Source organism: Artibeus jamaicensis, unplaced genomic scaffold (genome assembly GCF_021234435.1).
Source record: "Artibeus jamaicensis isolate MK-2021 breed Jamaican fruit bat unplaced genomic scaffold, CSHL_Jam_final scaffold_286, whole genome shotgun sequence".
NCBI lineage: Eukaryota > Metazoa > Chordata > Mammalia > Chiroptera > Phyllostomidae > Artibeus > Artibeus jamaicensis.
In genome coordinates, this window is record NW_026522034.1 from 2,720,525 (window position 1) to 2,747,527 (window position 27,003).

Sequence of the window (27,003 nt, forward strand, 5' to 3'; positions counted from 1 at the left end):
ACGCGCAGTTTCTCAATGGAGCTGCGCGGAGCTCGGGTGGTCTCGAGGTCCTGCTGCCTTCCCGTCCTTAGCTGTGGCCTGCGAGGCTTCTGAGTAGCTGCACTGAAGCGACCGCAGTGGCCAGACCAGCAGCCGGCGACCCGTCACGCTCGGGTGGCTGCGGGGCGCCACCACCGAGGCCTCTAACGTTCTTCATTTCCTCCCTACTGCCTCGGAAGACTCTCAGCTCCTATCTGCTGTTTTCCGGGAGAGGAGTGGGAGTAAGCAAAGGAGAAGAGAAAATACACAAGGATTTCCGCTCAGAAGACGGCGACACTCGGGAGCCTTTGGGCGAGAAACGGCGGCGCGGGACCAGCATGCGAGGGCCGTCCGGGGGCTGCTGAGCTAGCGTCGGGGTTCCTGGCGGGTTGTGTCCACCACGGTTGCGGGATGGAGCCGGCGACCGCACCCCAGGCCGACATGGCGCCGGAGCTGACCCCGGAGGAGGAGCAGGTAAGCGGGCGGCAGTGGGCGTGTCGGACCCCGGGACTTGCACGTCCGAGCTCGTGGGGGCATGGCCCCCCCCGCCCCCGCGCCCCTGCCATCTTCCCCCCAGGCCTCCCGGGCCCTAACTTTGCGCAACCCCTTGCCTCCTTAAACAGGTTTTACTTCCTTCCGAGCGAGTTTGTGTTTTTTAGGGCAGGAAGTACCCGGGTTGGGCGGCAGGGCTCCTGCGGGGACCTCCTGCCCACTGGAGAATGCACTAGGTCTCCAGACGAGAGTCCGGGCTCCCCGAAGCCCGGGCCTGGACCGCCCTGTGCCGCAGGCCCGCTGCCCGACTCTGTCTCGTTCCGGTCTCCATCTTTCCGGAGCCTGCGTGCAGCTCCATTGTCCGTTAACTCTTGGGACCGTCATTTCCCAGAAGGAAGTGGTTTGCGGTGTCATTTTGAGGGCTTTGGTACGGGAGAAGCCAGGCCCTCTTGCACATTTTTGCGGAGCAGACAGGGACCACACCTTCCGAGGAAGATGGGACCCTTCCTGGCGTTTCCCTGCCTTTCTTGGCACTGCCCATACCCGGCCTTACAGCCATGAGTTTGATTCCATGTTTTAATAAAAATCTGAAATAAGATGGTCACCCACTTCAAACTCTCCAGACCCTTGTTTCCAAGAACCGTATTTGATAGTGCAGTGTCCAGTGTGAAGACAATCTGGTTTTACAAAGTAATATTGGTTAATGAGCTTAAGGCCTGATTTTTTAAAAGCCCCTTTCTACTCATTTGTAGAGATAACACTTTTCATGTTTGGCTTCAAACTGTAGTCTTGTCTTTTGACACTCTGAGATAAAATCAGCATGAGGGAAAAATGCTGCCATGCTGTACAATCCATGGTAACATTTTGGTAACCGAAATTGAGCGTTAATAAAATGCTAGTCAGGGGCTAGTACAAGCAGGTAGCCAAGGAACCCATCCTGCCAAAATTAAAGAAATACTGTAGTACTAAGGTGTGATGTGTTAGGTTGATTTTAAGAAGTGATCTTATTCACTCGTCTTTTGGAGGGTTAGTCAGATTTGAAGTTTCTATGTTTCTGAGACTTAATGACATCAATATTCCACTATGAAAATGGTATTAGGTTGCAAGTATTAGGAAAGCAAATATTGATAGTATTGATAAAAGTATAGAGAAAGCTTGTTTAGTAAAAATCTTTTACATCAAATGAATGTGATGGGTATTACAAAAACTAGATGGAAACAAAATCAAGGAGTTATGTGGGTTTTTTTAATAACCATCCGTTTTTCTACAAAATACCAAGTTCTCTACTGATATTTCAAAATGTTGAAACACAAACATGAAACCTACGTAGTTTCAAGTATAGTTTCAGTTATTGTAGAGCTTGATGAAATTTCATATTGTACTTTAATATCATGTGTGATTATTCCTGTTAAGTTTCTTAAAATATTTAAATTAAATAGCAAATGCATGTTAGTCTTATCAAATTGTCATCATGGGAAATGACACGTTCATTCCATAATGCCAGCCCTTTGCCAAAACCAATTTTACAACTCATTTGGATTTTATTTCAAAGCTGTGGCAGAATCTTTGTGGAAGTAACTTCATTGTTGGAAAAATCTTGTATTTTTGAGAGTCAGTTTGATTTTTGGAAATAGCAGAAAAATCCTTTGGAACCCGATTTCAAAAGTATAATAGGGGATCAACTGAGTTAAGGCAAAATTGAAATGCATTTAGGTACATTTTGGGGTGTGGGAAATTGCCTTACAGGTGCTTCTGGAGCACACCCCTCCTGAGTGGTACCTATGTCCCATACAGTATTGTGAATCAGACACCCAGTTCTCTTGGACACTGTTCTCTCTCAGCCCCTGTGTATTATATTGATACATCATCAGGTTTTCCTGAATATATCTTAAATTCTTTTTCTTCCACCACTACTACCTTCATCACCCTAGTCCCCAACTGTCATATCCTAACAGAACTTGTTTCCTGCTTGACACATTTGCTTTCCTTAGCTTATTCCTGAAGCCAAAGGCAAACAGCAGATCTGATTGCATCTTTCCTTCAGCTTACCTTTCCCCAAAATAATCATTCATAAAACCCTCAGTGGCCTGTTCACTGCTCTTGGATCATCACAACTCTTGAACGTGCTCTGCAGAAGCCTCAGCCATTGAGTGGTCTAGAGCCCTGGCTAATTCTCAAACTTCCTCTTTGCACCAGGCACAGTCCTTTTGATCGGACCTCTTGCCAGGTGCTACAAGGTCTGGGTACAAACTGCTTTCCTATGTCTGCAAATACTCTCTCTGCTAACTCCCTCATTATTCTTAAAATCTCAGCTTTCACTTTCTCTGGAAGGCCTTCTTTGACATCACCAGTTAGGTTAGATCTGTGTTATTGGCTCTCAGAGTACCATGTACTGTCCTTTACATCAATATTAACAAGCTTACACTCTGCTCAATTTCATGACCAGAAGCTCCATAAAGACTGAAATCGTGTCAGCTTTTCTTCCCCGTCATAAGCACATTGCCTAGCATAATGTCTGGCACTTAATGGACATTCAGGAAATACTTGTGGAATGAATGAAAGTAATTCCGTATGTGGTTTGTACGCAGACAAGTCTCATCTCCTTTTAGAATGGCTTATAAAAATGACATTGTTCATTTTGATATGTATTGAAGGTCATCATTATTATTTTTTAAAGATTTTATTTATTTACTTCTAGAGAGAGGGGAAGGGAGGGAGAGAAACAGTGTGATTGAGTCTTGCTTGCCCTCAACTGGGGACCTGGCTGGCAACCCGGGCATGTGCCCTGACTGGGAATTGAACCGGTGACCTCTCGATTCGCAGGTCAGCACGCAATCCACTGAGCCATGCCAGCCAGGGTCATCATATTACTTCATAGTCTCATTATATGTAACTTTGATGTTTCTTGCTTTTACTTTTTCAGGTCTCAATTATAAAACTTACAGTTGAGTTTCAGGAAAAATTATACTTTGCCTTTAAGGAGTTTGCATGAACAACAGCAGAGTAATAGCAGTAACTGTTTCCGGAGCTCCTGCTTTGAGTAAGGTTCTGTGCCGGGCATTTCACACACAGTTAATCCTCATAAGATTGGAGCTATTACCTCATTTTGCAAATGAGAAAACTCAGACTGAGAGAAGAAAATTGCCCAGGTTACATAGCTAACAAGTGGTAGAGCCATGATTTCCACCCAAGTCTAACTTGTTCTGCCTCCACTACAAATGTTGCCTCTATTATATACTATATAACTTCTCATGAAGCAATTAGCCAATTTACTTAGATGCCTATGTGGATATGTGATAACTAATTTTGTGGGTTTTAATATTGATACATGTGTTTCATTCTGATGATGCTTCTTAAAATATGGTTTAAAAAAGGCAGACAGAGGAAAAAATATGGAAACTTTTAGTGAGACCTATATATTGCCAGCAGAAACATCATACAGTCCGTATAAGAAACTGTGATGAAATTTCTCTTGAAGAAAATTTTGTTCCTTAAGATAGAGCTGGGCCTGACTGGTGTAGCTCAGTGGGTTGAGCGCGGGCCTGCGAATCAAAGGATCGCGGTTCGATTCCCAGTTCAGGCCACGTGCCTGGGTTGCAGGCCAGTTCCCAGTGGGGGATGCACAAGAGGCAACCATACATTGATATCTCTCTCCTCTCCTTCCCTTCCCTTCCCTTCTAATGATAAATAAATAAAATCTTTAAAAAAAAGATAGAGTTGGCAGCTTTCCTTTTTGAGGTGTAGTCAATAAAAATTGTAATTTAAAAAAATATTTATTTATTTTTGGTAGTATATATAAAAAGAGGTGTTTTTTTTCCAATTACAGTTGGTATTATTATGTTAGTTTTGGGCATGTGACATAATGATTAGACATTTATATAACTTACTAAGTGATCCCTCCCGTAAGTCTAGTATCCACCCGGTCCCATATATATTTAGTATATTATTGACTGTATTCTCTATGCTGTACTTTACATTCTTGTGAATCTTGTTTTTAAATATTTTATTTATTTATTTTTAGAGATAGAGGAAGGATAGGAGAAACAAGGAGAGAAACGTCAATGTGTGGTTGCCTCCTATGCACCAGCCTGGGCATGTTTTGTTCTTTATATTCCATGTAGAAGTGAAATCATATGGTATTTTTCCTTCCCAGTTTGACTTATTTCACTCAGCATAACGGCCTCTAGGTCCATCCATGTTATGCACATGGTAAGATTACATTCTTTTTTATGGCTGAGTAATATTCGTATGTATCAGTAATATACATATGTATCATCTTTATCCACTCATCTGTAAATGAACACTTAGCTTGCTTCTGTCGAACATAGGGATGCATATGTCTTTTTTAATTAGTGTTTTAGATTTCTTCAGATACTTTCTGGAATTTCTGGGGGTCATTATGTAGTTCTATCTTTAATTTTTTGAGGAACCTCCATACTGTTTTCCACAGTGGCTACATCAGTTTACCACCAAGAGTGCAAAATGCAATTTTTTATATCTTCTTTTTCTTTAGTATAGGAGAAATAACTATTCTTGGAGCCAAATATGAAGAATATTATCTCTCTGAACTGTAAAAACTTAGGTATTTTTTTAAATTTACTTAATTATTGTTCAAGTACAGTTTTCTGTCTTTTACTCCCATCCCAGCCCCCAAACCTAGGTATTTTTGTGTCAGGAATATATCCTTTTTGATGTCTTTTATTTATTTTTGTAAATATATATTTTTTATTATGCTATTACAATTGTCCATTTTTTTCTCCCCTTTATTCCCTCACACTGCACCCTCCCCACCAGCATTCTCCCCCTTAGTTCATGTCCGTGGGTCGTACATACAACTTCTCTGGCTTCTCCATTTCCCATACTATTCTTAACCTCCCCCTGTACATTTTGTACCTACCATTTATGCTTCTTACTCACTGTACCTTTTTCCCCATTCTCTCCCCTCCCCCTCCCCACTGATAACCCTCCATGTGATCTCCATTTCTGTGATTCTGTTTTTGTTCTAGTCGTTTTCTTAGTTTGTTTTTGTTTTTCTTTTGGTTCAGTTGTCGACAGTTGTGAGTTTGTTGTCATTTTAGTGCTCATATTTTTGATCATCTTTTTCTTAGATAAGTACCTTTAACATTTCATATAATGAGGGGTAGGTGATGATGAACTCCTTTAACTTGATCTTATCTGGGAAGACTTTATCTGCCCTTCCATTCTAAATGATAGCTTTGCTGTGTAGAGTAATCTTGAACGTAGGTCCATGCCTTTTATGGCTTCGAATACTTCTTTCCAGCCCCTTCTTGCCTGCAAGTTTAGGGAAATCAGCTGCTAGTCTTATGGGAACTCCCTGTTAGGTAACTGTCTCCTTTTCTTTTGCTGCTTTTAAGATTCTCTCCTTATGTTTAATCTTGGGTAATGTAATTATGATGTGTGTTGGTGTGTGTTTCCTTGGGTCCAACTTCTTTGAGACTCTGAGCTTCCTGGAAGTCTGTTTCCTTGCTAAATTAGGGAAGTTCTCCTTCATTAGGATTTCTTCCTTTTTTAAAAAAGGATTTTATTTATTTATTTTTAGATAGAGGGTGAGGGAGAAAGAGAGGAAAAGAAACATCAATGTGTGGTTGCCTCTTACACACCTCTCCAGTGGGGACCTGGCCTGCAACCCAAACATGTGCCCTGACTGGGAATTGAACCAGTGACCCTTTAGTTTACAGGCCAGCTCTCAATCCAGTGAGCCACACCAGCCAACGCTCCTTCATCATATTTTCAAATAAGTTTTCAATTTCTTGCTCTTCCTCTTCTTCTGGCACCCCTATAATTCAGATGTTAGAACATTGTTTAAAGTTGTTCTGGAGGTTTCTAAGCCTCTCCTCATTTTTTAAAAATTCTTTTTTAAAAAGACTTTATTTATTTATTTATTTTTAGGCAGAGGAGAAAGAGGGAAAGAAACATCAGAGTGTGGTTGCCTCTCATTCACCCCCCCCCACTGGAGACCTGACCTGACCTGCAACCCAGGCATGTGCCTTGACTAGGAATCAGTCCAGCATCCCTTTGTTTTGCAGGCTGGTGCTCAATCTATGGAGCTACATCACCCAGGGCTAAATTCTTGTTTCTTCATTCTGTTGAAGAAACATTGGTTGAATAAACATTGGTTGGATGTTTATTTCTTCCTTCTGCTCCAAATCGTTGATCTGAGTCCTTGTTTTCTTCCCTTACACAAGAAAGGGAAGGAGAAAGAGAGGGATATACAGCACACCAGCCAGGGCTACTATTGGTTCTTTATATATTTTACTTTATTTCATTTTGCTTAGCCTTCACTTTTTCCTCTATTTTGTACCATATGCAACAATTTCTGTGACCATCCTGATTACCAGTGTTTTGAACTCTGCATCTGATAGGTTAGCTATCTCTTCATCACTTAGTTCTATTTTTTGAGCTTTGATCTGTTCTTTCACTTGGGCCATATTTCTTTGTCTTGGCGCACCTTTTATGTTGTAAAGGGTGGAGCCTTAAGTATTCACCAGGGCAGGGCAACCCAGGTCACTTTTTGTGGCGTTGTATGTTGGGGAGGGGTCAGAGAAGGAACAGTGCCACTTGCTCAGCTCTTAGCTGGCTTTAATCACTTCCCCAGCTACCCACAAGCAAATTGGGTCCTCCTGGTGCTAATTCCTGGGTGGGTACGTTCTAGGACCCCGTGGGTCTCTCCAGTGAACTCTCCTGTGAGATTGGGAGTTTCTCCCGCTGCCGCAATGTCTGCATGTTTTTACAGCCAAAGGTTTTGAGGTTTTCTTTCCCTGTGCTGGAAACCTGGGTTTTGGGGTCTCTCTGGCTCCCCAGTTGTTCCTCCCAGTTTATCCACACGCAAATGTGGAGCCACCCAGTTGCCACCTTGATGAGTATCTTCTCTGCCCTGGCTGCCTGTCTCTGCCGCTCCTGCCAGTCTGACCGTTTCTTCTTTAACTTCTTGGTGGTTGGACTTCCATACAGTTGGGTTTTCTGGCAGTTCTGTGTTTTGTTTTGTTTTTAAATTCGTTGTCCTTCTTTTGGTTGAGAGAGAACACAAAGTATATCTACCTATGCCTCCATCTTGGCCGGAAGTCTGTGTTAATCCTTTTTTGATGTTTAATATGCTGGGGAAGTTTTAAATTTGGTAGTCTGATGGGTAATTTCTAAGTATCAGTAGTAGCCTTTATTCTTACTGTGTTATTAATTATCTTAATTTTACTTTTCCAAAGCATGTACTCACATTTGTAACTTGACCTGAAATTTTACTGAATTTGCTAAATTATAATTCACTTGAGCACTAAAGATAGTTAAAAGTAGTTTATGTCACATGCCTGTGTTCTTATGTTCTATGTCTGTGTAACCTACAGAAAGTTAAGTGAGGTTCCTTATGTTACATGTGTTTGGGCATAAGTTTTGAGTAGAACTCTCTCTTTTTAATAAACCATAGAACAAAAACTCTTAATTAGAATTCTGAGGATATTTGAATTCAGCAGTTATAGTCTTTTAGAATCTTTTGGTTTGACATGGATTTCCCAAGTAGTGATTGATAGGATAGAATATGCTTTCTAAAGTACTTAGGTTTTTATTCATATTATCATTTTAGGCAAAAGATTTTAAATAACTCATATAGTGCTTCTCTCACATTAAAAAAAGTTCAAGAGTTCTTTAAAGTTGCTATAACAAATAATCTACTATTTATTTTCAGAGCATCTAAAGGAAATTTCTGTTTTAGAGTTTATATCATTTGGAGCTTACAGCATCGTAGAAATTGTAGAAGGTTTAACGAACAAGCACATGTAGAGCCTGTGTTCTGATGCTTCCATAGTAAACCCTTAGTGACATCAGCCACTTCTGCGCTGCTGCCTTTAGATAGTGAAAGATGTTAGAGCTAAGGGAGCTCAACACACTTCCAAGGGGGGAAATATTCATATTTCCCCTGAAGACTGTCACTTAGCATGGATTCTTATGAATACCAGAAGCTAGTTATCTTGCAACTTTATAGTGTAGTTTTCAAAAATCTGTCCTCATTCTGTGCTCTGGTTTGTGATCTTAGAATCTTCTAAAGCTAAAAATTAACTTGCAGTAGAGTTAAGAGATTTTTGGCATTTTTTCAAAGGCCAGGGGTTTTGTCCTGATTCTTGTGGCCAAGAACTTCTCTTTTCCCACAGCCTCACATGTCCTGTGCTAAATGTCAGCTGTCTTTCCGGAAGAAGCAATATGTCAAGAATGACGTGATTTATAATGTTAAGTTGAGGTCTCCCAGAGAGGCAAAGGAGAGGAGAGAGGGGTGAAGAATTCTCATTATTTTCATTATTGCCAGTTACTAATGATATTGTAACTAGCAATGAGGTAAAAATCTCATTTGGATGTAAGAATTTTAGTCTTAAAATTTCTGAGCATATCAAGGGTCTTGGACTTTAGTTTTGTGAATGATAAGGAACCTGGAGGTTTTTTCGCAGAAACCTGAACTTAAATACTTATTAATGAATTGAAAAGTAAGACAGACCCTGTTTTAGAATAGAGCTGAACTGTTTTACAGAGGTAACAGTTAAAACTCATTGTAGGGTAGTATTTTTGAGTCTTTCATTTGCTGACTTGTATACTTTTATTGTATTGGAAAAAACATAGTAATGTTGTGATACTTCAAGTTTGTTTTCTAAATATTAAATCCCGTTTTTATAGCAGAATGGCTCGTTTGCTGCAGTGTCAAAACCAGACATCACTCCCCCTAACTCTGATTATTTGTTCAGATACGAAAACCCTCCAGTGTAGTTTCAGCCACTTCACAGCTGTTCTGTCATCTGCCTTGATGTCTCAGACAACTGGGGCTACTTTCTTTTTCCAAACCAATTAATATCACATTTCCTCTTTACATACCTCCAACTCAAGAGCTCCTTGGTTGCTCTTTCTGGCACTGGAATAGTCTTCTCCTACAGTAGGGGCAAGTGTTCCTAGAACAGGTAGTTTAGCCTGTGCTCTTCAGCAGTAGAAGGCCTGTACCTACTAGAGCAAGCATTTTAATATTTGATTTTGAAAGATGCTTGAGAACCTAACTGAGATGGCATGGGGATTGGAACAGTTATAATAGTTCCTACATTTAAAAAATAGTACATTTTTAAACTTATTTATTTTTAGAGAGGGGAGGGGAGGGAGAAAGAGAGGGAAAGAAACATCGATGTGTGAGAAAAGCATTAATTAGTAGCTTCTCCCACACTCCTCAACCAGGGATCAAATCCACAATCCAGGCATGTGCCCTGACTGGAATCAAACTGGTGACCTTTGGCTTTACAGGATGACGTCCAACCAACTGAGCCACACCAATCAAGGCTCAGTTCCCACATTTTAGTTAAAGATGGGTCTTTAGTTAACACATTTAGTGTTCAAATAGGTGCCCTCAGATACTGGTTTCAGTGATTGAGTTCACATACTTTTCAAAGCGCTAATCTAAAACTTAATTATTTTGCAGCATAACCATCACAGAGGACAAAAGAAGTCACTCGCACAGCCTTTGCGAGGGTTCTCAGAAATGGGGCAGTTTAAATGACAGCAGCACACCGCTGTGCCCTGCCATGGAGTGGTAAAAATGGGAAGTGGCGCTTATGCTTTCCCATCCAGACGTTTCTGAGTGTCGCTATGAAGTGTCTTTGTTCTTCCAATGAGTGAGGTGATTTTTTTTTTATTTTAAAAGAGTTTATTTATTTATTTTTAGACAGAGGGGAAGGGAAGGAGAGAAACATCAGTGAGTGGTTGCCTCTCATGGGCCCCCCACTGGGGACCTGGCCCACAACGCATGCATGTGCCCTGCGACTCAGAATCGAACTTAAGACCCTTTGGTTAGCAGGCCGGAGCTCAGTCCGCTGAGCCACACCAGCCAGGGCAAGAGATTTTTTTAAATTGAAAACCATTTTTTTTTAGCCAACCAAATAGTCATTTTCTTCCTTCCTCCCTTTCTTTCTCAAGATCTCATTTATTTATTTTCAGAGAGGGGAAGGAAGGGAGAAAGAGAGAGAGAAACATTGATAGAAGACAGAAGTATCAATTGGTTGCCTCTTGCTCATGCCCTGACTGGGGACTAAACCCACAACCCAGACGTGTCCCCTGACCAGGAATTGAACTGGTGACCCATCGCTTTTTGGAATGATGCCCAAACAACTGAACCACATAGGTCAGGGCAAAAGTCCTTTTCTTCCTGCCCTGGCCAGTGTGGTTCAGTGGATTGAGCGCAGGCCTGTGAAGCAAAGGGTTGCTGGTTCAATTCCCAGTCAGGGCACATGCCTGAGTTGCAGGCCAGGTCCCCGGTAGGGGACACATGAGAGGCAGCCACACATTGATGTTTCTCTTCTACTCTTTCTCCTTCCCTTCCCCTCTCTCTAAAAATAAATAAATAAAATAATTTTTTTAAAAAGAGTCTCTTTCTTCCTTAATTGATATCAAGCTATGGAAATGCTAGCTTTGAAGGTGGTTTTCTGAGAAAATTAGAAGCAAACTGGGAACATGTTTTGAATAAAACTGCCAGGACCACTTGAACTTGAAAACTAGTCAGAGCCTCTGATTCTTGTCATGATGCCCTTATAGTGCTACAAGTATTGGTAAAAAGCCCATATCAAAACTTGTGATGATAATAGTGGCTAAGCATTACCTACCAGGATGACTAATTAAAAAAAGAAAAGAAAAAGTGTTAGCCTTGCTGATGGCTGTGGGAATGTAAAATAGAGCAGCCACTGTGGAAAACAGTTTGTCGGTTTCTCAGAAGATTCAACATAGAATTTCCGTGTGACCCAGCAGTTGCACTCCTAGGTGTATGTCCAAAAGAACTGAAAGCCGGGACTGGAATAGATACTTGCAGGTCCATGTCGTAGCAACATTATTCACGATAGCCGAAAGGTAGAAGCAGCCCAGTGTCTGTGGACAGATGAATAGATAAACAAAATGAGGCGTATATTATTCAAATTTAAAAAGGAATGAAATTTTGCCCTAGCTTAGTGGATTGAGCACTGGCCTGCAGACTGAAAGGTTTCTGGTTCAGTTCCCAGTCAGGGCATGTGCCCGGGTTGAGGGCCAGGTCTCCAGTTGGAGATGTGTGAGAAGCAACTGATCAATGTTTGTCTCCCTCTCTTTTCTTCCCCTACCCTTCAAAATAAGTAAAATATTTGTTAAAAAGAATTCAATTTTAATATATGCTACAATACGGGTGGTCCTTGAAAACATTATGCTTTCTGAAGTAAGCCAGACACAGAAAGACAAGTGTATGATTCCACTATAGGCCAATTCACAGAGACAGAAAGTAGAACATGGGGGGCTAGGGGAACATTTGGGAAGGAGGAGTTATTGTTTCATGGGTACAGTTTCTGTTGGGGGTGATGAAAAATTTGGGGGTATAGATAGTGGTGATGGATACCCAATATTGTGATTATATTTAATACCACTGAATTGTATACTTACAAATTTTTTAAATGATAAGTATTATGTATATTTTACCACGGTAAAAATAATTATGGCTAAATATTATTCTAAGCATGTTACAGGTTTTAATTCATTTAGTGAATAATGCACCTGGTGAGGAAAGGAAAAGAAAATAGGTGTTACTTCCACTTATAGTTTGATAATGTAATTTTATTGATTTTAAGTATATTTTATTGATTATGCTATTACAGTTTTCCCAGTTCTTCCTTTATCCCCCCTGCCCTGCACTCCACAACTGTCCAGCATTCCCACCCCCCTTAGTTCATGGCCATGGGTTATACATATAAGTTCTTTGAATTCTCTGTTTCCTATACCATTTTGATCTCTCCCCATCTATTTTATACCTACCAATTATGCTTCTTCTTCCCTGTACCTCTCTCCACCATTCCTCCTTTTTCCCTCCCCACCAAAAACCTTCCATGTGATATTCATTTCTCTGATTCTGTTCCTATTGTAGCCATTTGCTTAGTTCAATTTTGGGTTGGTTTTTTTTTTTAGGTTCAGTTGTTGATAGTCGTGTTTGTTCTCATTTTACTGTTTGTATTTTTTATCATTTTCTTTTTCTTAGATAAGTCTCTTTAACATTTCATATAATAAGGAGTTGGTGATTGTGGACTCTTTAATTTGACCTTCTCTGGGAAGCACTTTATCTGCCCTTCCATTCTAAATGAAAGCTTTGCTGAATAGAGTAATCTTGGACGTAGGTCCTTGCCTTTCATGACTTCGAATACTTTTTTCCAGCCCTCTTCTTGCCTGCAAGGTTCCCCTTGAGAAATCAGCTAATAACCTTCTGGGAACTCTTTTGTAGGTTCCTTTTCTTTGGCTGCTTTTAAGATTCTCTCCTTATCTTAAATTTTGGGTAACTTAATGATGATGTGCTTTGGTGTGTTCCTCTTTGGGTCTAAGTTCTTTGGGACTCTCTGGGCTTCCTGGGCTTCCTGGACTTCCTAGAAGTCTATTTTTTTTGGCATATTGGGGAAGTTTTCCTTTATTATTTTTTCAAATAAGTTTTCAATTTCTTGTTCATGTTCTTCTCCTGGCACCCCTATAATTTGGATATTGGAATGTTTAAAGTTGTCCCAGAGGTCCCTAAGCTTCTCTTCATTTTTTTCGAATTCTCGTTTCTTCATTCTGTTCCAGTTGGATGTTTATTTCTTCCTTTTGTTCCAGGTCATTGCTTTGAGTCCTGGTTTCCTTCCTGTCACTGTTGGTTCCCTGAATATTTTGCTTTATTTCACTTTGGGTATCTTTCATTTGTTCTTTCATTTTTTGACCAAGCTCAGTCAGTTCTGTGAGCATTTTGATTACCAGGGCCTTAAATTCCCCATTAGATAGGTTGGCTATCTCCTCATCGCTTAGTTCTCTTTCTGGAGTTTTGCTCAGTTTTTTCATTTGGGCCCTAGTTCTTTGTCTCTGTGCACCTGTCAAGTTGTAAGGGGGGCCTTAGGTATTCACCAGGGCAGGGCAACAACTCTCCTTGCTGTGCTGTGGTGCAGCCTGTGGGGGAGGGGCCAGAGAGGGAACAATGTAGCTCCCCTGCTCAGTTCTCGCCCCACTTTCCAAGGAACTGTCATGTAAGACTGGGAGTTCTTCTACTGTGGAAACCCCTGCCATAGTCCCCAGTCAGCTCTGAGTCTTAGTTTCCTGTTCAGCCAGCCCCACCCGCAGGTCTGCCACCTTGCTGCAGGTTCTCTCTGTCTGCCTATCTTATTGGTCTGGTTGGTCTGGTTGACTATTTCTTTGATTCTTTGGTTATTGGAATTCCATGCAGTTTGATTTTCTGGCACTTCTGGTTTTTTATTGTTTTTAGATTTGTTGTTATCCTTCTTTTGGTTGTGCAAGGAAGTGAAGAGTTTCTATCTATGCCTTCATCTTGGCCAAAACTTTCTAATTTTATTGATTTTTAGAGAGAGAGGAACAGAGGGAGAGGGAGACAGGAGCAACATTTAATTTGTTGTTCTACTTATTTATGCGTTTATCGGTTGCTTCTTGTGTGTACCCTGACCAGGGCTTGAACCTGCAACCTTGGCGTACAGGGGACCAGGCTCTAACCAACTGAGCTATTTGGCTAGGGCTCCACTCCTTGTTTGGCTGCTGGATCTCTTACTTAAGTATCATTTCTTGGTTACAGATGTATCTGTCTTAATAATTTATGAGAATGAATTATCATTGGTTTTAAACTGCTGAATATTTCACCTGTGAGACCCAGTTGAGGTCTTCTTTGTAGGAAAATAAAGTGTTTTCTGGGTAGGACAAAACACTGAATGTTATGATTCAAAGGGACTCATGTATAGTATCCCTGCCTCCTGCCCTGCCCCTTTCCTATTATAGTTCTGGGAATGACTTGCAATAGTCAGTCAATAGCAGTGGTTTTCAATGTGTAGTTTCCATACCCGCAACAGCAACAGGAGCATGGCCTGGGAGCTTGTTAAGAATGCAGACATTCGAAGGCCCTGGCCGAGTAGCTCAGTTGGTTAGAGTGTCATCTCAGTATGCCAAGGTTGTGGGTTTGGTTGATCCCTGGTCAGGGCACTTAGAACAAACAATCAACCAATGAATGCATCATAAGTAGTACAATAAAATCAATATTTCTCTTTCTCATTTTTCTCTCCCTTCCTTTCTCCCTAAAATCAATTTTTTAAAAAATGCAGATATTCAAGACCTACCCCAGAGCTACTGAATCAGAAACTCTAGGGTTGAGGTCCAAAAATCTGTATTTTAACAAGCCTCCAAATGCACGCTCAAGTTTGAGAACTGGTGATGCAGGGAATTACTAGGGTGATGCACTGTGTTGGTCAGGGAACCATCTATTGGGTTGGCCAAAAAATTCATTTGCTTTTTTCCATGAGATGGCTCTAGTAGCGCTTAGTTGTCTTTAATTTCATTCAAAGCAGTTTTGTTAAATTGTATTGTGACAGCTGTCAGATCACCATGCATTTAATAAATATCAAAAGTGGTGAATTTTTGTGCAGCCATTTTAATACTGAAGATGGAAGAAAATACGTAACATTTTTGGCATATTGTGCTTTATTATTTCAGGAAAGGTAAAAACACAACTGAAACACACAAAAAGATTTGTGCAGTGTGGAGAAGGTGCTGTGACTGATCCAATATGTCAAAAGTGGTTTGTGAAGTTTTGTGCTGGAGATTTCTAGCTGGACGATGCTCCATTGTGGGGCAGACCAGTTGAAGTTGGTAATGATCAAATTGAGACATTAATTGAGAACAATCAATGTTATACTATGTGGGAGATAGCTCACATACTCCAGATATCCAAATCAATAAAGTTATTGGTGAAAATTAAAAATGTGTGTTTTATTTTACAGAAAATAAACATATGGACTTTTTGGCCAACCCAATAGAAGTGTAGACAGTCAGGCTTACTTCAGGAAGGGAAGTCTGGATTTACAAATTGGCTTGGGAACTCTAGGTATAGCACTAGTCCGAAATGGATGAAAGCTCTAGGAATCATTTGATTCTAAGAGGACATCTGTGCTGTCCTAAAAAGGGGGAACAGAAATGCAAAGTTTTGTGGTTTTTTAAAAGATTTTATTTACTTATTTTTAGAGGAAGGGAAAGGGACCAGGAAAGGGAGAGAATATCAATGTGCAGTTGCCTGTCATGCACCTGCTTCTGGCCTGCCACCCAGGCATGTGCCCTGACTGGGAATTGAACTGGCAACCCTTTGGTTTGCAGGCCAGTGCTCAATCCACTGAGCCACAGCAGCCAGGGCAGAAAGACAGAGTTCTTAAAGAGTAGCACTACCATGGTTTTTCTAATCCAAAGAAAGAGCAGAGCCTCTATTTACTTGAGAAATAGAAATGGAACCATGATGTTAGCATGGTTGAAAACAGGGTATTGAGACACCCGATGTCCACTGCAGATGGTATCCCTAAAGGGATGTTTGGCTCCAAGGGACTATTGAATGCAAGGACACAGGCGGTTTTGATTCAGTTAGGGAAAACTGCCCACTTTGACAAGGCTATTCCATAGGGAAGCTCATGTTACTCCAGTGTCAGTTGCAGTTCCTGAGAATCTGGAGTTAGGAGTTACCGGAAACATAAGAGTTACCAGATTTTACTCTCTAGGTCCTGCCAGGGAGCTGAACCCAGTTCTAACTGTACTTGAAAAATGGGGCCCTGCTGTGAGGATGGCAGATTGCAGGCAGTTTTTCCAGGTTCCATTCTTGTAGGTTTGCAAATGGCCTGTTAGGTACAATAAACTGATCTACCTGAACTATTTTATGAGCATGAATAGGTTTGGCCCTAAATTTATATCATTTTGAAACAGCTGAAGTCTGAGAGGACAGGCATTGTCTAATGCTGTCTCCTGGCTAGCTGTATCCTTCTGAAGGTGTAATGGAGCTGTGGGTCACAGAGACTTCGAGGGAGAGTTCCAGTTTCTTGGGTATGTGACAGAGACTCAGGATTCATTTACCTAGGGTGAAAGTTGTAGGGCTCAGTCTCTGGAAGAAAGCAGGGGGCCAGTTAAATTTAGTGTAGATTAGATTAGCAGCAGATCTAATCTTCAGGCCAGGACAACAGGTCTGACATGCCAAGTCCTAAAGTTTTGGACTAGAAAGTCATTAAGTCACTCCTCTCAGATCCATTTGACATTGGCAAAATTGAATTTGAGGGGCATGTAGGGAAAGGGAGGGAGAAAGGAGAAGAGGGAGAGAGGGACGTGAAGATGGGGGTGTTGTTAGTGGAATGGAAGCAGTTCGGTTGTGTGAACTGGAGAGAATATAAAGCCAGAAAGGAGCTAGTTACCATGTTTTCTTTTCTTTTTTTAAAAGACATATTATTGATTATGCTATTACAGTTGTCCCATTTTTTTTCTGCCCTTTATTTCCCTCTGCCCTGTACCACTCCTCCCACCAGTATTCTCCATTCCCTCTTATTTCATGTCCATGGGTCTTATATGTAAGTTCCTTGGCTTCTCCATTTCATATACTATTGTTAACCTCCCCCTGTCTATTTTCTACCTACCATTTATGCTTCTTATTCCCTGTACCTTTTCCCCCATTCTCTCCCCTCCTCCCCCCGATAACCCTCTATGTGATCTCTGTTTCTGTGAACCTGTTCCTGTTCTAGTTGGTTGCTTAGTTGTTGTTTTGTTTAGGTTCCGTTGTTGACTGTAGGTTGTATTTGTTGTCATTTTAGTGTTCATAGTTTTGATCATCTTCTTTTTCTTAGATAAGTCCCTTTAACATTTTATATAATAAGAGGTTGGTGATGATGGACTCCTTTAACTTGACCTTATCTGGGAAGCACATTTTATCTGCCCTTCCATTCTAAGTGATAGCTTTGCTGGGTAGAGTAATCTTGGATGTAGTTCCTTGCCTTTCATGACTTTGAATACTTCTTTCCAGCTCCTTCTTGCCTGCAAGTTTTCTTTTGAGCAATCAGCCGAGAGTCTTATAGAAATTCCTTTGTAGGTATCAGTCTCCTTGTCTCTTGCTGCTTTTAAGATTCTCTCCTCTTTAATCTTGGGTAATGTAATTATGATGTGCCTTGGTGTGTGTTTCCTTGGGTTTAACTTCTTTGGGACTGTCTGAGCTTCCTGGACTTCCTGGAAGTCTATTTCCTTTGCCAGATTAGGGAAGTTCTCTTTCATTATTTTTTCAAATACGTTTTCAATTTATTGCTCTACCTCTTTTCCTTCTGGCACCCCCTATGATTCGGTTGTTGGAATGTTTAAAGTTGTTCCGGAGGTTCCTAAGCCTCTCTTCATTTTTTTGAATTCTTGTTTCTTCATTCTGTTCTGGTTGAATATTTGTTTCTTCCTTCTGGTCCAAATCGTTAATTGGAGTTTTGATTTCCTCCCCTTCACTGTTGGCTCCCTGTATATTTTTCCTTTTTTATTTTGCATAGCCTTTACTTTTCCTCTATTTTGAGACCATACTCAACCATTTTTGTGAACATCCTGATTATTAGTGTTTTGAACTGTGCATCTATTAGGTTGGCTATCTCTTCATCGCTTAGTTCTATTTTGGGGGCTTTGATCTTTTCTTTCATTTGGGCCATATGTTTTTGTCTTGACATGTGTGTTATGTTGTAAGGGGAGGAGCCTTAGGTATTCACCAGGGTGGGGCAATCCAGGTTATTGTGTCGTGGCATTGTAATTGAGGGAGGGGTCAGAGAGAGAACAATGCCACTTGCTCAATTCTCAGCTAGCTTTCAGTCATTTCCTCCTCTTCCCACAAGCAAATTTGGCCCTTCTGGTGCCAATTCCAAGGTAGGTGGGCTTGCGTATGTTCTAGGACCCTGTGGGTCTCTCCAGTGAACTCCCCTGTGAGGCTGGGAGTTTCTACTGCCTCCACAACCCCCACAGGTTTTTACAGTCAGAGGATTGAGGCTTTATTTCCTTGCACAGGAACCTTGAAGTTCAGGGTCTTTGTCACTCCCCAGTTGTCCTCCTGATTTATCCACACACAAATGTGGGACCACCCAGTCTGCCAGCCTCTCCTTTGCCTGGTCTGCCAGCTGCAGCCTTGCCACACTGTTCTCCCTGCCCTGGCTGCCCATCTCTGCCCCTCCTACCAGTCTGGATGAGTGTTTCTTCTTTAACTCCTTGTTTGTCAGACTTCATACAGTTCAGTTTTCTGGCAGTTCTGGTTATTTGTTTTTCAATTTGCTTTTGTGCTTCTTTTGGTTGTGCGAAGAGGCAAATTGTATCTTCCTACGCCTTCATCTTGGCCAGAAGTCCTAGTTGCTATGTTTTCAAAGCTTCTCACCTTCTGATCTTTTCTGGACTGATTCTAGTGTGTCAGTGATTTTCTTAAAGTTTAGCAGTCAGAGCTGAAGATAGTATTACAAATGAAGTCTGATAGGCCTCCTGGTTTTGAGCTCGCTTGTTTTGGACGTGGTGCTTCTGTAATGTGCTCTGAATTCACAATAATTTTTAGCATTCTTAGCCAACTGTTGACTCAGATTCAAGTCATTGAATATCTTTTTCCCTATGTGCTTCTGTTAAATTTCATATGGCGCTTCTAAAATTGATTTTCTTGCACTTATTGTCCTTAAACTTCATCTTGTTAGATTTAATGTTTACTACCATTTGTTGAGCTTCATCATGTGCTGAGAATTTTACAAATATTGCCTTTTCTCCCATCTTGCAACAGTTCTGTGGGGCAATTCTCCCATTTTCTGCACGTAGAAATGAAGGCTCAAAGAAGTTAAGTAACTTCTTTGCATTCTAAACAGTAAGTGATAGAACCTGGTATTCAAACCATTGTCTTGTCTCACTCCAAAGCCTCTTGCTTTTGAATACCATTCTAACCTTTTGTTCCATTCTTTTTTTGATCTTTTAGATCTGTATTCTGTTTTAGAATGTATTTCTTTTTTAAAGGTCTTTCTCTTTTGTGATCAGCATCACCCAGTGCCCTTATCTAAGTCATTTATAACAAGGGGACCTGGCCAGGGATGGGTGCAGAGCAAATCAAGGGAAAGAAAGTGGGCTTTAGAGTCAGACTTGGTTGTATCATCACAAGTGTTGTGACTTGGCAAGGTCATTAAGTTGTCTAGGTTTTTATTTCCTCATTTATAAGATATATTAATACCTACAAATGGGCCTGCTGGAAAGGTTGAATGAAACACCTTTGAATGAAAGGTAGATGCAAAGTGCTTGACTCATGCCTCATACTGTGGGCTCTCAATAAACATAATCTATCATCTCCTCCTTTCAAGAATGCCTTTGAAATTTTTTATGTTTTACATCCTTTAAAATCCTCCCCTCCAGGTCCTATTGTTTTGGGTGTGATTGTTTATTGTATCCCACAGGGCTGTCATGTGCCCCACTGAGCAGCACACTTGTGGTCAGGAACTGCACCACAAATTCTGTGTGATTATGAGGGACTTGCTTGTCCTCTGTTTGCCTCGGTTTCATCATATGTAAAATGTAGGTAGTAAGAGTACCTATCATAAAGAGTTATTATGAGCATTAAATCAGTGAATGAAGTCTTTGGAACAGTGCTTGGTAGACAGTGATGTTTAATGCTTGCTAACATGAATGTCTATAAATTACAGGTAACAACTCCTACTTTGTAGGGTTATTATGAGAATTAAATAAGTGTATAAACTGCATAAAATGCCTTGCCAAAATGTAGATCTGTTCTATGCATCAGTGAGTTTCAAACTCCATCATGCATGAGAATCACCTGAGAATCTGGTTAAAATGCAGATTCTTATTCAGCAGGTTTGTGGTGGGGCCTGAGAGTCTGCATTTCTGACAAATTCCTCGGTGGTGCCAGTGCTACACTGTGAAGACTTCACTTTGAGTAGCATTGCTATATATTATATTCCTTTATTTTTCAGTCTAATTGTAGTCTTGAAAGACTTGTTTTCAGTAAATCACACCTGTGCTCACTACTTCCCTTTCTAGAAGCTCAAAGTCCATCTTTTTTAAAAAAAAGAATCCATTGGTCAAGGCTAGGCATGTATGTGTGTGAAAGAAAGACCAGTTGTGCAGTTTACTCAGGATTCAGGCCAAGGTTGCTAGGGACCATGAACTTTTATAGCCCTTAGTAAATGCTTCCTCAGGCTTCGACAGCCTGATCTTCCTTAAAGTTCTACAGCAGATGCTCTTCAGACACCCCCGGAACTCTCAGGACTGTCAGGTTTTACAGGTCTGGGTGCTTGAGCTGGGTTGGAATAGCTAGAGGCTGTACTATTCTGAGCTTCAGTTCTTGATTTCCACAAGACTCATTCTTCCCCTCTTCAAGTTGAAGACTGGACTTGTTGATAGAGAAATGGAAGAAGTAGCAACAGGTCTAGATGGTTCTCACAAAGCCCTTTTGTTCTCCTAAGCTTAATTAACAGGCCTTGGCTCATTCTGAGCTATGACTTTCCTGGCTCTTCGTTTCTTAGGGTGAGAACCATCACTCTATTATCTCTCTCTTTTTTTAAGATTTAATTTATTTATTTTTAGAGAGGGGGAGAAGGGAGGGAGAAAGAGAGGGAGAGAAACATCGACGTGTGATCGATTGCCTCTCGCACGGCCCCTATCTGGGGACCTGGCCTGCAACCCAGGAATGTGCCCTGACTGGGAATCAAACTGGTGACCCTTTGGTTCTCAGTCCACCACTCAGTCTACTGAGCCACATCAGCCAGGGCTCAGTTGTCTTTTTTACTGTGATCTCTTCCTTTGTACATGTTTATCTTTGTTGGTTTTTTTTTAATGTCTGTCTCTTTGGAGAATGTGCAACCATACTAGTCTCTTGACGTTTCCTTTTAAAATTTGAATTGGTATAATTTATAATTGATCGTGTAATTGTGAGAATTTCACTTTTGAGGATTTCTTTGAAAAAAATACCAGCATTGCCCTGGTCAGTGTGGCTCAGCTGGTTGGAACATTGCCCCATTTGTATGTGTTCTAGGACTCTGTGGGTCTCTCCAGTGAACTCTCCTGTGAGGCTGGGAGTTTCTCCCACCACTGCCACTGCAACCCCCACAGGTTTTTACTACCAGATGTTTTGAGTCTTTATTTCCCCTCACTGGAACCCTGGGTTCCACAGTCTGTCTCACTTCCCTGCTGTTCCTCCCAGTTTATCCACTCACAAATGTGGGACCACTCAGTCTGCCAGCCTTTGCCTTGCACTCATCCTCTCTACCCTGGCTGCCCACCTCCGCCCTTCCTACCAGTCTGAATGAATGTTTTTCCTTTAACTCCTTGGGTAGTTCAATTTTCTGGCAGTTCTGGGTTTTTTTTGTTTTTAAATTTGTTGTTACCCTTCTTTTGGTGGTGCAGGGAGGCAAAGTGTATCTACCTACACCTCCGTCTTGCCTGGGAGTTCCTACTTTTTGGGAACTTTTGTCCTTGCTGCTAGGTATTTTTCCTTTCTGTCTGGCTACCCCAGTGCTGATAAAGTCACTTTTGGGGGAAAGAGAAGAAGCAATCTTACGTGCTCATCCCTTTGATTAAAGATCCCTGTTGACTCCTCACGTCTGTAGTCTTGTGTCTAGAAGCTGGAGCACAGGATGCAAGGACCTTCCCAGTGGGGCTCAGCCCCCACATCAGCTCATCTCCCACCACTCTGTGTCACACACTGCTGGACACACTCCCCGGTGATCTCTGTCCTTTCATGACTGCCTGCATACATTTTGTTTTGTCTAACTATAGAATGCTTGTTTCTGCCTGCAAAATTTTTACCTGTCCTTTTCAGGCACTCTGAAAAGATTTTTAAAATTTATTTTTAGACCAAGGGGGAAGGAGAGAGAGGAAGATTGGTTGGGTGCCTCTCATCTGCGCCCCAATTGGAGACCGAACTACCATTCCCCAGGCATGTGACCCGACTGGGAATCAAACCAGCAACCTTTCTTTTGTAGGACGACTCCCAACCAACTGAGCCACACCAGTCAGGACTGAAAAAAATTTTTAAAAAATTGTCCTAGAGAGAGTTCAAGTCCCACAGCACTGTGTTCACTGATCTGCCCTAGAACATATCAAATGATATGATAATAACCTATTAATAAATCTGTCTCCATATTTAAATGACTGTCAGCTGCTCGGCATAGAGTCTCTATCTCTCTAAATTATGTCTCTTCAGCAACTACTGTACGCTTAGCACTGAGTAGGCCCTACACAGATACTTACTTGTAAATGCCTGACTGACTACATAATTGGTTGCCTGAAAGAGCTCTACTGTTCTGTTGCCCTGAAGGGGGAATACTACTGCTGCTGGGCATGACAAGTTGCCAAAAAGGAAATGATTTTCTGAACTAGAACAATATATATTTGAAAGTTTGTCTCTGTCTTCCCCACTCCTCGAGATTGTTTTAGCTGCCAAGTGTTAACCACTATGGTTATTTGGGAGTCTAGATAGATTCAAACCATTGACCTTGAGTTCAGGGGTTTTTTTGGTTTTGTTTTTTTTTTTGGTCAATGACTGATCTTTTGGCTCATTCTTTCTTGTACCAGGAAATACAGTGAATATTTATTTCAGGAATTTTAATTATCCTTTCTGAAGAGTGTATTGCTCATTAATATATTTGAATTGTCTGAAAGCTTTGCTTTTTGTTTTCTGGTAACCAACAGGACCACAGCTTGGTTTGTACTCACTGATTGTGCCAAACCCATGTGTAAACACGAGTGATCTGAATAATTGTCTAGAGAAAGGCTATTTAAGATGAGACCATCCTGCCCTGGCTGGTGTGACTCAGTGGACTGAGCACCAGCCTGTGAACCTAACCGAAAGGTCACCAATTCTATTCCCCCATCAGAACACATGCCTGGGTTCCAGGCCAAGTCCACAGTTGGGAGTGTGTAAGAGGCAACTTATCTTTGTATATCTCACACATTGATGTTTCTCTCCCTCTCCCCACCCCCTTCCCCTCTCCCTAAGAGTAAATAAATAAATGCAATCTTTAAAAAAAAAGATGAGACCATCTTTTCTGACTTTTCAGAGGGATGGGCTGTGGAGGAGGGTAAATCTGAGGAAGGTGGTATATGTGTTTGCGTCAGTAAATGTCACATCCTTGCTTACAGTACACTAGATTCTCCTCAGGCAAGAGCTAGACAGACCAAATCAGGAATTGTTCCCTTGCTTAAAGCCAAGAATAACATCCTGACCAGCAGGGGACAGAGGTCAGTTCAAGGCAATAGCTCTTGGGAGTATAGGACATTAAGAGCCATGAACGAACTGAGTTTGGTAGAAGGAAGCCAACAAAAACATCAAAGGAAGTGTTTGAAACTTGTGTCTGTCTTACTGGGGCATGGCTTACTTATGAAAAATCGTCATAACAGATACGTGATGAATTCATATAACCAATCTTCCGGTCATTTAACTCTCCCGCCTGCATGAAAAATGTATATACATTTTCCCTCTTGCCTGCATGTTGATTTGCCTATTGTTTTTATTAGAAAAAGAGGGAAAGGATGGTATACTAATATTCTGGTGTTTTATTCCACAAGCAACTTCAGAAATTCTCAGGAGAGGGCAGGATTTGAAAGATGATATGTTAATTGAAAAACAAACATCCTTTACAACAGAGGTCCCCCAAATCCAAATCTGGGCTGCGGACTGGTACTGGGTGGGTCTCGGTACCGTGCCTGTTGGGAACCAGGCCACTGAGGGGAGCTCCCCTGAGCTCAGCCTTCTGACCCCCGCCCCCCTCCAGCTCCACCTCCTGTCCCCTCTCCCCCATTCTTCCCCTCTTTGTCTGTGGAAAAACCAGTACCTGGTGCCAAAAAGGTTGGGGGACTGCTCCTTTACCCAGTCTCCTGGGGACCTTCCCAGCTGGCTGAAGTTTTGTTTCTGGGATCTTTCTGTGCCCACTTCTCTTCTTTTTCCATTCAGTTCTTCCTCATTCTGATGCTGGCCGCTTACCCCACTGAGACTGTTCACACTGTTTTCTGAGGAGCATTCTAAGTTTGTCTTGTCTTCTCTAGGATTCATTTTTCTGGCCCTACTTCAGCTGGTTCTGGGCCAAAGTGATAGTCTGAAAGCTTTTCTTCATGGTCTTTATTTCTTGGTTCATTTAATGCATTTTGCCTGATTTGTTTTGCTACTTCTCTCCTTTTCCAGTATTGTAAACTGTTGCCTCAGGCCTCTTAGGTTTTGCTCTAGTTTGTAAAGTGCCTTTTTCCTTCTCTAGAAATTGGGGGATGAATAAGTGAGAGATTGCTAACTCTTCTAGGACCCTAGTTTGCTACTTGTTTAAACACATAGGTGGCAATTTTGATTATACTTGCAAGGTAGGACTTGTTGCCAAGACTCTAAAGTGGGTCATTGCTGTTACCCTTTCTCCCCTTGTTTTTCAATAGAAAATTTAAAGGTAAAGAGAGAAGTGCCTTGTCCATGGACACATAGTAGTAGTGAGACCAGAAAAGAGACCGGCGTTCAGGCTACCTGTGCCTACCAAACCCAATAAGCAATGGCAGCGATTGAATCTTTATAGGCACTTTATTCAGATGGCCAGCAATCTGAGAAGATGATAGGTTCATACCCTAACAGACCATCTTGTCTTCTCTTTCCTGGCCAGACTTTTTGTAACAGGCCGGGGGAGGGGAGTAGAAATAAACAAGGTGAGGCTGAGGGCTTTGAGATTCAGAACCTGCAACATTCCTGTCCCGGGCAGTTAGCTGTTAGCTATTCCCAGGGGCCTGTGGTGGTCTGCCTCTCCCTGGAACACAAAGGTCAGGATGCCTTCATTTGTCCCCAGGCGGTCATCTGTAGCAATGTTCTAAGAGGTCAGCTATTTTCCCAGGAGCCAGGATGGGCCTTATCTGTAGTTTCTGAAACAAAAGCTTTAACATACACATTTCTTGCTAGACTTACAACTTTTTACCTTAAGCTAAAATTTTTCAAGTCTTGAGTCCCCTTTTAGTAGATTGGTTGTAACACCTTTTGAAGCACACCTAATTTTTGTATTCCTTATACTTCTTATCACAGCTATTAACAAATAGTTAATAAATAACACAGTAGTTTAATATATATATTCTAACTGTGTATTGACTGGTTACTTAATTAAATTTCAGATTTCTCATCAAGTTGATCTCACCTTTTAGACCAGTATGTGAGAACAGTTTTGGGGTGGAAGGAACTGAATAGCTCTACAGAAAATTTTTAACAATTTAATTTTTTTGTGCAAAGATTCTCATGTAAATTCTATTTGTAATGAAGAAAAAGAAGGGTAGTACGGCTAGAGTGGAAACTGGTTTAAAATGTAAGGAGGAGTAGGATGAGAGAGGATAAAAGAATATGGGTTAATCAAGAGATAGGAACAAAGAGGCATCTTGCCAGCTTGGTATTAGGCAGTAAAAGTGAGAATTTACCATCCTTCCCCCAATATCAGGCTTTTCACCATGCCTCTCTCCCAGACAGACCATTATCAAAGGACTGTAATGACTCTGGTCACTCATGTCTGGTTTTGGCTGCCATGGGAAGCGTGAGGAGGACCTGTGGGGTCAGTCAGCTAGAAAGAACATTTGTCCTTTTGGTTTGTTAAGTTGTTCGTGGTATTTCTCAAATAATACTCTCAAATAGACTGCTGATTCCAAAACCAAAACCATTTTCTGATTGTTTTGCTGTGCCCAGTTAGCTTGTGGGACCACAGGACCAGCTGAGATTCCTGTATTATTTAGTATGTCGTGCAATAACCCTTCAGAGAGCCCATTTACCTTTTTTTAACCTTAAAAAAAAAACAGACTTTACTTTTGCGTTGGGGCCAGTAGTTTGCATCTCATTTGGGATCCTTTGTCTCCCCCTTCATCTGGCCTCCGTGGGTTGCACGAACAAATTTCACTATTTCTGGTTTTAGATGTCTTTCCAACTCTTGTCTTTACCTGCTCCCTGTAGTCAGCTATGGTTTCAGACTTGCTTGGGGAGAGGGTGATTGATTTTTTTTTTTTTTGCTTTGTTTTTTGACTCAGTAAATATGTTCTCTACTTACTCATTATTCTTTACTATCTTTGTCAAACAGGCCACCAAGCAGTTTCTTGAAGAGATTAACAAGTGGACAGCTCAGTACAACGTTTCCCCTCTCTCTTGGAATGTGGCTGTGAAGTTCCTCATGGCCCGGAAGTTTGACGTGCTCCGTTCCATAGAGTTGTTCCACACCTACAGGGTACGTAGCTCCGGGGTGGACCAGACCTGTGGCAGCTGTACTCTCTTATGTTCCTATTTTCTTTGCCACTCTCTGCACACAGTGGTTCTGCATGTTCTCCCCACTCTCGTTTAAAAAAGAAATACATTGGCTGTTGTGACTCAGTGGATCGAGCACCAGCCTGTGGACCGAAAGATTGCTGATTCGAATCTCAGTCAGGGCACCTGCATGGGGGTGGGCCAGGTCTCCAGTTGGGAGCATGCAAGAGGCAGCCAATTGACATTTCTCTCACACATCGATGTTTCTGTCCCTCCCTTTCTCCCTCCTTTCTTCTCTCTCTAAAAATAATTAAAATTTAAAAAGTGGGTCAGTATTCAAGAGCTCTACCTTTGGGGTCAGAGAGTTTCTGTGAAAACATGTCTCCCTAAATTTTAAAAAAATGCCCTTCTGAGAGAGTCAGGCGGGTAAGAAGCACTAGGACTGGTTTAAGACAAAA

General features: G+C 41.5%; 1 protein-coding gene across 2 annotated transcripts in view; it reads left to right on the top strand.

The window, feature by feature from the left end:
- The first annotated feature begins 3 nt into the window (after positions 1–3).
- The window catches only part of PTPN9 (protein tyrosine phosphatase non-receptor type 9), an 85,336-nt gene continuing 58,336 nt past the window's right edge, over positions 4–27,003 (top strand). The window contains exons 1-2 of one of the 2 annotated variants that reach the window (XM_037131025.2): positions 4–492; positions 26,385–26,528. In XM_037131025.2, coding sequence (XP_036986920.1) covers positions 430–492; positions 26,385–26,528 — 207 coding nt within the window. In that variant the 5' untranslated portion in view covers positions 4–429. The remainder of the gene's footprint in view (positions 493–26,384; positions 26,529–27,003) is intronic. The other variant, XM_037131017.2, reaches the window with a different exon arrangement.